The following is a 12,465-nucleotide window of genomic DNA, read 5'->3' as shown; positions in this document are numbered from 1 at the left end:
CCAGCAATGTTATGCTCACAGGCAGACCTATCGGGCTTTCCAGACACAAACAATTACAATTCTTAAAAGGCAAATTCCATCGGTTGAGTGGAGCTATTGATTTCCATCTGAGTATGCACAGAGCAAAAGTCTGTGTAGACATCAATCAAATACTGGCTGACATCATTTCACAACCATGTTGTACCTCTTCATCTAATCCTGCCTCTTTATTTCAGATGATAGGGTTTCAGCAGCATTCTAATCTTTAATATCAACGTAACAAAAATATCACCTCCACATCTATAAATTCATCTATCTGTATAAACTTACATACAGTGACTGCCCTTCCTATTTCACCAGTTTCACAGTAACATTGCCCTGGCACAACTGTGCCTGGAGGTTGTTCAGTGCTCAAAAGTAAAAGTATTAATTTGTCTAGATAATCTCCTGGTGATTGAGAGCCATTAGTGATTCTTGTAAAAAAAGGTTGATGCTTGGCCTCAGCTCATGGTTCCTCCCGCTCTGATCAACCAGGGTCGATCCGTGGATGAAACAATCTTCCACTCGTAGCTCAAGTATCTCAATGGGCCCTGCAGAGGAAAAAGAGGAAACACATTAGTGTGAATAGAAGAGAGCCACTTGACAGAGCAGTCACAGCCCTAACAGTCTCTTTTCATAGAGCAAAATGAAAATATACCAAGGTATCATTGCCCACACACAAGCACCCAGACACACACACACACACACACACACACACACATACACGCAAGTCATCAAAGTTAATAGAACTGAAACGTCTGGCACATTTTCCTCTATGGATTAAAAAGCCATCCCTTTTGTGAAAAGACAGTCGCTTAGCCTCGTGTCTCTCCTTAAATAGCTGCCATTTTTTTTCAGTGTTTCTTATTCAAGTCTGGAGTGGTTCAATGAGCAGAGGACCCCATCTGGATCATTGTGGCTCTTACAAATCTGATGCTGTTGTTGAGATGTTGTGTACCTTCCATGAGTAAGGTGCAGCTGATGCCTCTAACTTTTAACAATCTCCAAAGCAGCGTGAAATCTTCACATTAAGTTTGATTCAACCCCAAAGCTTTCTAAGTTGCACTGAACCATCTCGAGCCCTTTGACTCTTTCTCACACACACACATGGCTGCATGTTCTCATGCATGCCTTTTTGCACTCTCATACATATTGAAACACAAGCGCAAGTATCTCTTTAACATTGAAATGTATGCATATGAGTGTGCACGCATTTTGACAAGGACACACACACACATACACATGCCCACTCACTTTCCCACATCATGACTTTGTCTGAGTCATAGATAAAGCAGCACCAAAACAAGCCAGTATCCATGCCCAATGTGCACCAGATTTACTTTTGAATGCTCTGATGTTTGACAATGTAGGTCATGTGTTTGCATATAGTATCTCCATCACAGATGTAATGCCTTTGGCACGCACGACTACAATTATTTAGCTTTCATTTTATTAAATGTTTTCCTCATAACATTTTAATTTCCAATGATCATAATGGGATGTAGTCTATTGAGGGAAACACAAATCTAAGTAAATGATGCATGCAGAATGGGGATGAGCAAATAGACAACCGTGTCTCTTGGCAGACTATCACCACTAACAATCAGACGGAGAAACAACAGCTAATTAATATTCACTGGCAAAATGTGTCTCACTCTGACACATTGAGTTTTATTGCACACTGTGCACTTGCCAGGTTGGAAAATGGGATGAAGACAATGCAGATAGAAGAAGAACTATAAGCGCAGACACATATGACTGTTGTGTTATATTACGACAAATCAGAGTAACAGGTTTACATTTACAAATGTAAATGTAACAATCTACCCATTCAGCTCTGTGAGATTTTATATTAATTATGGAAGCGGGTTATCGCACCGGTCAACAGGACGTGGGGTTGAAATCAAAAACACACAATCTTTTAATGCAGGAGCTGCTGTACACAATAATTTCTTAGCGGATGCTTCAAAATCAGGAGTAGATTCTTTCATCACTTGAAGGTCGTTTGTAATTCAAAGGTAAGAAGTGAAGGATGCAGAGGCTGCTGCAGCTCTGGAAAGAGAAAGTCAGTGAACTTTTTGATTAAAAATGGAAATTCTGCCAAAGGTGCTTGCTGTACAAAGTGTCAGATATGTTTTCATAATAGATACCCCACCCACATATGGAGATACATGTGCGCAGAGAGATTATGCATACAGCTGCTGCCGAGTGGGAGTGTAGCATCATCGAAGGGGAAAGAAGGAAAGAAATGAAGAAAGAGTGATAGAGAGCGAGTCAAGGAGAGAGAGAGAGAGAGAGAGAGAGAGAGAGAGAGAGAGAGAGAGAGAGAGAGAGAGAGAGAGAGAGAGAGAGAGAGAGAGAGAGAGAGAGAGAGAGGTGGGCTATAGAGCTGTGAGCTGTAGGGAGTAGGTCAGTGCAGTTGAGTCAGTCGTGACTCATGATGGAGGCGGTGAAGATCCACCTCCTCCCTGCCCATTACAACTTCATCCTCAAGCCTGGAGCACTGGAGCTCAGATAGCCATTACAAAAACAGCGAAAAACTCCTACATCCATGGTCAGAGGAGCACTGGTTTCTGTGTTACAGGAACAATCTGATAACAAGTCATGGATGCAGAACGATGAATCCAAACACGAGGGGCTCATTTTTTGCAACTGCTGGTCAAAGAGCTGCTCAGCCAGCACACATGTCAAAATAGCTTCTCCCACTTCCCACTGTGGGTGCCATTAATGTATGCACATTAGTGTCTTTCCACCCTCTCCACAAATATGACGTGGCTATTAAAACGGATTCATGTAAAATAATGACCATAATGTGTAATTTAAAATACATGTACGTTTCAACAGCATATTTTAAGAATATAGGGGAGATTAAAAGTGGGATATTACAGGACATGACATCATATATTGTTAATGTGCAACAATTCCCATTATGAACAGGGCTGAGTATCAAACCTCAATACCTTTTTGACCGACCGAAATGTGTTCTTAGCACCAAGCATCAACATATGTCAGAGTATCGAAAGCCAGCAGTGTCTGGTCCATCTGGATTTGTAAATTCATCATCCTCCTACTTTAAATCAATGCTCTTTTATTAGGCACAGTTCTTGTACAGCTGCTTGTGTTTAGACAATATTTCTTTTGTTAAATTAAAAAACAGTGTTCTGGGGAGTGCCTTGGTGGCCGATGGTTACAGCTCATGCCACGTAACCACAATGTTGCTGGTTTGATTCCAGCTGGGGACCTTTGATGCATGTCATACCTCCCTCTCCCACCGCACGGTTTCCTGTCTGCCTCTTCACTGGGAACTTTCCAACAAAGGCGAAAATGCCAAAAAAAATTCTTTGATCTGTTTTGTAGCAAAACATGTTGATACTGTATTTCTTAAAGTAAGATATCGAAAAACAAGACTCGGTCAAAACTGAGTATATGTCTGGACCGTCTGTGAGTTTGTGCCTAAATTGTTACAAAAATAGTCAGTGGTCATGTCTATAATGTTAAATCCAGAGGTACATGTCCACCAGGTCCGGCGAGGACACTAGGGGACGCGACGCGCTGCCCCACTTAACTGGCCGTTCAAGCGGTGGCGTACCCTCTCGTGGAATGCACCTGATTGGTCCCGGGTTTTCTGCTTTCTGTTTCAAACAGGAAACAACATGGCGGCCTGCTTGTAAACTTTCTGTTACTCCGTCTAAACAATCCACCAAAATCTACTTCTGAAAACATTTTAAGCGAGAAATAGGCTACACCACTACTGAATCTCGTTTCATTTAAGAACTAGATCGCCGATACTTTGACAGCTTGGTCCAAGTTTCGTGAGCCGGACGCGTTGTGCTGGACGGGCTCATTTGCATAACGGACTGTTCCCCGCCTTTTCATTTTGAAAGAGCAACAGCCAATGAGGAAACTCCAACACTCGGGCGACCAATCATGTGACTTCGTCACTCAGTCACTCAGTGACAGACTTTTGAGTTTATAGGGCTGGCCCTCTGTGGTCCAGCCAAAAGGTTTTGTTTGGTACTGGTACTGAAACTCAGGTATTGTCAAGTCAAGTCAATTTTATTTGTATAGCCCAATATCACAAACACAAATTTGCCTCAGGGGTCTTTACAATCTGTACAGGATACAACGACCTCTGTCCTTGACAGTGCGACCCATAACTCCCCACAGGAAAAAAATGGAAGAAACCTCAGTGAGAGCAACAGAGGAGGGATCCCTCTTCCAGGAAGGACAGATGTGCAATAGATGCTGCGCGTACATATAATGTGAACATAATATATGACAAGATGAATCCAAAAGAATGTCAAGCAGCTTGTATCTAGTACTATCAAAATGCTTTAAATGATACCCAGTCCTATGGACACTGCACCAGTGTCCACCAATGTCAATAGTAGATGATAATAAAAATGACTATTGTGAGTTTGAAAAGGGACATTTGGACAGCCACTTGCAATAGCTCAGAGAGTGCACAAACATCAACATTTGTTGTCAAAGCTTTTCAAACAACTCTGCTTCCTTTCTCTTTGCTGCCTTTACTTTTTCAGTGTGTTCCCTTAATCATACCGTGCCAAGGCCACTGTGTCAATTGAATAGTGCATTATCCAGTAAGGCAGGGCTACAGCAGCAAAAGCCCTTATGAGCTGCATCTATTGATGATACTGGCTGCACTTCATTCTGTAGCACGCTGCTCTGTTCAACCTGAATGTGTGTGTGTGTGTGTGTATGTGTGTGTGCGTGAGCGCTGCTGCCAGACTCATTAAGATCCATTAACACAAGGTAAATACAGTGAATGTTCTACACCGACAGCAATCATTGTCAAGGACAAACATGCATCCAAATACGCTCTTACATAGCAAACACAGTACAGACAAAAGAGCATCAGCTTTCCACCACATTACTGCTTCTCTCACCAACTCCCTCTCTGCCTCTCTCCATCACACTGTTTTCCCTCTCTTTCTCTCTCCCGCACTTTCTCTCTCTCTGTCTGTGCCGCCCCCCCTACACTCTTTCACCGTTTCTCATTTTTCTCATGGCTGAATATCCACTGATCCCTAATCCAGATGCTGATTTTAGATTTGTTAGGCCAGTGAGGTCGTGCATTGGACTTACTCATCAGTGTGTGCTATTTCATACCCTGATTTTCTCAGCCTTAACCTCCAGGCTTCCCACCCCCACAACCGTATATATAATATAATATATTAAATGTATTGTTTATATAACATTCTGTCCCGTAAGCACACCCAAAAACCTCTTTACCTTTCTGTCCCTTTCTTTACTTACTCTTGTTAGCTTGCTCTCTCTCTCTTTCTGTTTATCATAAAAAATACGTGCAGCAGCAGTTCAGAGCTTTGTCGAGGCTAACGTTGGTACAAAGGCTGTCTGAGGCAGTACTGTTATCTCCTGTAGTCTAATCCGGCTAATTAAGGGCATCGCTGGGAGGAAAGTGCTACTATTCTCATCCAACTCCAGGATATGCTGTCTCCCCAAGTCTGCCAAACTGACATGTGTTTTTACACACACACCTAGTATGCGCACACAAAGATTCCTTGACAGTCGATTTGAAAATGATTTCAGCCATACGCACACTTAGTTTGCACACAAAGGGAACACAGGCTTCATTAAATGTGCCGCTTAATAAAAGCTAATAAAGTGGAGAATACCAATTGCTCATATGATGGTGATGACGATATTACTGCTGATTTATATTCCCTTGAGGAAATAAGGTCCCGCGTTTTTCTGCCTGATTCTCTCCACTCAAGAGCAGAATTGATTAGCTCACTGTCCACGTAGTCTCATGGATGTCACAGTGAGTGATAGTGGGGGTCTACGCAAATGGGGGTTGAGTTGCTTAACATGAATTTATATTAGACCATGATAGGCACGATTTTTTCAATTACAATTTGCTATAAAGCTATCAGTGGACACAAATAAAAAATGTCAATTCTGTCATCTAACACTTCTCTCTCTTCACCAGCCCACCATGCCACTCTCTTGTCATTCACTCCTACAGTCTAACATGTCAGCAAAATGGGACTTGTAGAGGCAAGAAGTGATGAAGGATGAACTCGCTTGTCTATTTCTCAGAGTTAACTGTCATCTTGGCAGGCTTGTGTAGAGGTATAGATGCCACTACGGGTCTGCAACGACGTCAATGTAATGGTGCATCCTATAATAGCCTTTATATGTGTGTGTTTTGGAGAGTTACTTGTGTATACTATGTAGGTGTCGGTGTATGGGAAGATATTTAGGGCTTTGGATGAAATGTGAGGGAAGCGGGTTTTCTTGTTTCATCCAGAAGGACATGAATTAATTAGAGCCCCTCTCTGAAAGAACTTCCTGAGTTTGAGACTCGTTAGTACCAAGAGCTTCCAGAAAGACACAGATACAATTTAGTTTTAGTGTTGTCAGCAGTCTTTTGTGAAATGTTTAGAGTCCCTGTACATTTTTCAGTCTATGATCGCTGCCTATACACATCACACTCTGCACACATAACGCCTATGCATGCACCCACAAAGATATACACACATAAATATGCAGGACGTAAACAAATAAACTGGTATGCAGACAGACAGAAGATATATGTCAGTGCACACATGCAGCTGATCCCTTTCTCTTCCTGACAAACACACTAATACATGCACAAACACTCACCGCTTCCTCCTGATATCTCTGTGTACGTCTCAGCGCCCATGGCGATGCCTTTCTCTCTGTTCCACTCCCTTTATCCATCATTTTCCCAGCTCTTCCTCTCTCTGTTTGGATAATCCAAAGTTCAATTGGAGTAGAAAGCGCTCATAAAGTAGAAAACACTATGAATGATTCAAGAATGTTTAAGTTAGACAGAACAAGGGGTTTCCGCGTCAAACCGTGGTGGTGGTTGATTTGCGTAGGATTGTTTTCTGGGGCTTGAGGGAAGGCGGGTGAGGAGGCACACAAGGTGGATTTGTGTTTGCTGTCGGCGGGAAACTGTGGCTGACCGAGAGGCCGCCGTTTTCTAGCATTAGTTCATGAGGAACAGCGTGAGGAGGAGGGGAGAAGGAGGAGCAGCAATGCACTGGGCTGAGCCTCAGGTCGTTCAGCTCAGCCTGTAAGTGTAGCTCTGTGTCGTCAACATCATATTGGAGGTCGCAGTCAGGGCAGTAGCCGTGGTACTGAACCTTCTCACTGAAACGGACACGCTCCCTCTCACGAGACTCCCTGCCAGGGGCCTTGGGGCATTTGTTCTTTTCATGGCGGAGGAGAGGCATGGGCCTGGGTAATGTAGGAACAAGACCTGACTCAGGGATTCCACTGTCATTAGAAATGAAACACGGCATAGAGGAGAATAAATCCCTGTTTGGTTTGTATGGAAAAATCCCACCATTCCTCATTAGAGACCCGGTAGCCTTGGATATATTTCCTGATAACACTAATGTCGGATGAGGCAGATTCTTAAAGTTGTGATCTTCGGCTCTCAGCGGGGTATGTCTGGGTGGCGGTAGGGGAGGGTGGGGTTTCTTGAGTACTGTCAGGACTGCAAGAGGGTTGACAGGGACCGGGTCCATGAGGGCAGGTAGTCTGAAGAAGCAGTCATCAGGGAAGAGCTTCATCTTCATCTCCAGGCTGGAGGCGGTGGTCGTGGTGGTGGTGGAACTCGAGCTGGAGTTGAGCGTGTCAGTCTTAGAGCTGTCTGTCATTCCGTCCTCCTCCAGTTGCAGGTCACAAGTCAGGGTGTCAATGTCATGAACAACCTGGTGACAAGAAGAGGAAGTGTCACTGAGACAGCTGATGTCAAGAGTAATAAAAACACAGAAGTCTTTATCTCATCAAGCTCTTAATCAATGAATTGAAAAGCTCATTGTATACAATTTCAAGAAGATACACTTTGTTTTAAGAGACTGATTAAAGCGATTTAAGATCTCTATGACAACCAATCTAGTGAGAAATGTAATATCACTTAAATGTATGGGAACAGCCATGAGCCTGTCAGACTCTGACTTAAGTGATATACTACAACAATCCCATGTACCATCAGAACTGAGAGAATTAACAATTCCAGCCATACCCTGTAAGCCAAGACACAAAACCATAATTTATAATGCAGAACTAATGTTAGGAATTAATGAAAAAGACATCTTCTACATATAGCAAAAGCATGCAGAGGACCAGAACAAGCAGAGGGTATACCAAATAGAAAAGGAGACAGATATGGAAAATAAATAGACTGTCAGCCTCTTATTGGGAAATATCTGCACAAATGCTTATAATATTCTGCTGCAAGTGAGCAAGTCAGAGATCGATAAGAATATTTACATTATTGCAAAGAACAAGTACAAAAATAAATATCATACTGAATCAAATGCTCTGACAGGGAAGATACGTTTCTACTAACCACAGTGTCATATTTCTTAACAACAGCACAGGAAACAATTCATCATGAATTAATCCCAAGAAAGCATCCTTGATATGACAGGAAGAAGCAGAAATAAATTGATATTTTACAAAAAGCTGAAGATATGCAAAAACACTAGGAATCACTCTGCAAGCAACGCAACAATGAGCGAGCAAATACTCTCCATCAGTTGTGAAGGGTGGAAAAAGGATACATAAGAAATGCACTGTGAGAAATGCACCAGTGAATATATTTAGGGAAAGGAATATTCAAATGAATTTGCACTCTTGAACTGTACACTGCAGACAATGATTATAAAGGAGGTACAATACACAGAATTGCAATAAAGGGAAAATGGAAGAACTGCTCTGCTCAGAGCTGTAGAATGAATATGAGATTATGTGTATACAGAAGATATTTAGATCCAAAGGTGCTTCCTTTGTCCTCCAAGAGAGAATTTGTTTTCACAGCCTTCATAGGGACATAAAAAACTGTTGGAGCAGACATTTGGTTTGTTGGCACTCGAAAGACAACAAGCAATACTGGAAGTATAGTTGTGGATGCAGCAGCACAAATTGAGATAATATATAAAACATTCACAGTACATACTGTGCAGACATGCATACCTGCTGAATAACACATTATTTCAGGGCATGATGCTCAACTAAATTTGATGTAATGTCAACCAATCAATATGCACCACTGCTAAAGAGTAACAGACTGTAGAGTGTTGCCCTTAGACAGCATACTTCAAACGCCTCCTGTGCCACAACTGATCACATTTTGTCTACTTAAAGCAAGCACTTGCACTGTGGGCACATCCATGGACATAGTTACTGTTCCATACATTTTCTGTGCTGAGAAAATACCTGGAAGGATTCAAACTGCATTATTAAACATTGCCCAAAGAGCCATTCGTATAGGGGATTACATTTTAAAAAGGCAGTTTAACAAACAGAACAGACATTGTGCTAAATTCTGCTGGGAACTGACTGATATTCAAAAATAAAATGTTTGTGTTCTTCGGCCATTTTCAGAGGGCTATCCAAAAACATTCCTTTTGGAAAAGAGTCCTTCCTGGTTCTCTCTCCCTTGGTGGAGTTATTATTGATTCAATGCCCAGAACTGAAGTGTGGTATTGGACTTTTTAGGCTGCCTTACTATTGAGGATCCAGCACAGTGAGTCTGCAGAAAGTCTAATACAAGTTGAGTTCATGTATCATAGCTGAAACACAGCGGAAATAACCAGTGAGAAAAAACTTGACACTGTGCTGAAGTTCATTTTCTGAACTAGTAATGCTCATCTCAGAGTACCCAGTACATTACATTAGTAGAAAAATAAATAAATCTATTGGTATGATAAGAAGGGTTAATCCTCGTCACCACAAACTGTCTCCTTACTCTTTATTATAGTCTAATTTATCCCTATCTTTCATATTGTAATATAATTTGGGCGAGTACTTTTCCTACTAATCTTCATAAAATGTTGGTCCTCAGCCAGAGTCACACATCTCATCTGCTCCTGTACTTCAGAAAATCCACATTCTTACTATTTATGACATCAATATTTCTCAAATATGTGTTTTTATTTATAAGATACTTTCTGGACTATTTTAAAGCAAATTCTCAGGTCCATTCTTACTCAACTCATCAATCTTTAGATCTCCATCCTCCTAAATTTCTCATTAGTAGTGGTCCATTTTTTTGATAAGATTTAAGGGTACCAAATTATGGAGTAGATTTTTACATCTTTCAAAAAACTGTTAAAATGTTAAATGTTTCAAAAGATGCTTAAAGGGTCATTTGACTGCTGTTTTGTAATTGCTTTTCCCATTGTTGTCCTTGTATTTTTTTCCCCCTCATAGTGTTATGTATGATTACTATTGATCAGGAGTCAATGTAGATGTTTAAACCAATATCCCCCTCACAAACACAAATATACATACACGCACATTCGCTTATGCACATCACACACATTTTTTGTCTTTTTTTATACATTTATTATTATTGTTGTTATTATATATCTTGTTATAATTGTTTGTCATCACTATTATGTAGTCATATTATTTCTGTATATAAATAACATTGTGAAAATGTTAACACTATTTAGGTGGAGGCTTCAAATAAACCAAGTGTGTTTTTTTTGCCTCTTCCTGCACCGTATATTATTATTTTTTTTTATGTTTGTGTCGTCTTAATTTGTGCATAATAAATAAATGAATAAATTAGCCCACTGTAAAACACCAGTGCTATCATCTAACTGTTTGAAATGCAGGTCCAAACAGTGGCTTGAGAAGAGGCTGAGAGGAGAGAGTGGCGAGGAGAGAAACAGAGTGCGAGAAAGAGTGACTGAGAGGGAGAGATAAAGAGAAAGATAGAAGGCCTTGGCATAGAGGGCAATGCAGCTAAACTCTTCATGCACTCTTTAAATCAGTGGTCTCAAACTCAATTTACCTGGGGGCCGCTGGAGGCAGAGTCTGGGTGAGGCTGGGCCGCATCAGGTATTCCACAAAAAAAGCTTTGTTAAAAAAAAAACAATCTTCTCAAACGTCATTATTAACAGTTCTTTAACTTGAATGGGTTCTTCTGAACATGAACTGTCCTGAACATGAATGGAACATTGAAGAACATGAACGGTTCTTCTGAACATGGCCTATTGTGTCTCCCACTTTTCCTGAAATTGTCTGTGCTCGTCACCAACCTTTCTCTTCACTGCAGGCTTTGAAAAAGACAAGATATATATTCATTCCACTTGGTGTCACTCCGCAATAAAGTTGTGCCTGCTGTGTTTGTGTTGCTCTGCAATTACACCACCAAACCGCTAGTTGGCGGCGGCGTCTCTATGAGTTTCCTTCTTCTTCTTCTTCTTCTTCTTGTACTACAAACAGAAACTGAGCGGAGTTGGAGCTCATAACTGTTGAACCACAGAACTTCTACTGACATTACTGCAACGCCGAAAAGAGAAAATATATCTGAGTGGATTTGTGTGAACAAACATTGAAAAGATGGAGGCAGAGAGAAGTAGAACTTTCTGTGGTTGTCCGGGGTCCTGGCCGCTCAGCATCGCTGAGAGACTGGACCAATCACAGCTGTTGCGGTCTGCGTCGCCGCGACGTGTAGTTACATTTCTGGAGAGGTGCACGTCAGGCTACGGCGTCGATTCAACGCAGAAGTATAAATCAAGCTTTAATCGAGCTTATGCGATGTTACACGGGCGCCGCCACAGTTGTTGTGAAATGTTTCTCTGCTTGCATCAAGCCCGGCCGATTGCCCGCCTCCGGGAGCCATATACCCCGCTGTGATTGGTAGGTTCGTTCAGCTCGGGCTCGCGCAACAAAGGGACCTTCCACACACAACGCGGCAAACTGCCATTCACATAAAACTCGCGGGCCGAGGGCGCCTGGTTAGCTCAGTTGGTAGAGCGGGCGCCCGTGTAACAAGACTTGGTCCTGACCGCGGCGGCCCGGGTTCGAATCCGGCCTGTGGCCCTTTCCGCATCCACTCTCTCCCCCCTTTCCAAGACTCTATCCACTGTCCTGTCAATAAAAATGAAAAAAATGCCCGCAAAAAAAAAACTTTATAAAAAAAAATAAATAAATTTGCGGGCCGCACTAACATTAAACTTTCATATCAAGGTGGGGGCCACAAAATATCGTCTTGCGGGCCGCAATTGGCCCGCGGGCCGCGAGTTTGAGACCCCTGCTTTAAATGGATAATTTGTTGGGACACACACAAGAGGTAATACCAGTATCCCAGTGTGCAGCCCCTGCTGTAGGCCAGGCAGCTTCTGTGCTGTGCCAAGCATCTGGGCAGGGTCCTTCCTCAGAGCCAGGCTCGGCTCCAGCCCTGTCTGTGAGTTATAACAGATAACTGCATTTCAAATGGATTATAACCCAAACACTGGCTTTGATAGTAACACCCCCCCGAGGTATGTGTTTAGTGTGTGCGGTGTCAGAATAACAATCTTGTGCAAGCAAAAATAAAGAAAAAGAAAGAGGGCACATCATACAAAAGAAATCACAACAGAGAGATTACAATGCTTTCTTGTTCTCATTTATCTTTGGCGCCTGCTGTGAGAC

General features: G+C 42.1%; 1 protein-coding gene across 2 annotated transcripts in view; it reads right to left on the bottom strand.

Annotated features, from left to right (window-relative positions):
* Nucleotides 1-457: 457 nt before the first annotated feature.
* Nucleotides 458-12,465, bottom strand: part of prr16 (proline rich 16) — a 52,322-nt gene continuing 40,314 nt past the window's right edge. For both annotated transcript variants that reach the window (XM_074637397.1, XM_074637396.1), the window contains exons 2-3: nucleotides 6,667-7,745; nucleotides 458-569 (exon numbers count right to left, since the gene is read on the bottom strand). In XM_074637397.1, coding sequence (XP_074493498.1) covers nucleotides 6,876-7,691 — 816 coding nt within the window. In that variant the 5' untranslated portion in view covers nucleotides 7,692-7,745 and the 3' untranslated portion in view covers nucleotides 458-569; nucleotides 6,667-6,875. The remainder of the gene's footprint in view (nucleotides 570-6,666; nucleotides 7,746-12,465) is intronic.

Source organism: Sebastes fasciatus, chromosome 6 (assembly GCF_043250625.1).
Source record: "Sebastes fasciatus isolate fSebFas1 chromosome 6, fSebFas1.pri, whole genome shotgun sequence".
NCBI classification, from domain to species: domain Eukaryota; kingdom Metazoa; phylum Chordata; class Actinopteri; order Perciformes; family Sebastidae; genus Sebastes; species Sebastes fasciatus.
Note: the sequence above shows the minus strand (reverse complement) of the source record. Positions and strands in the feature narration are given on the sequence as shown.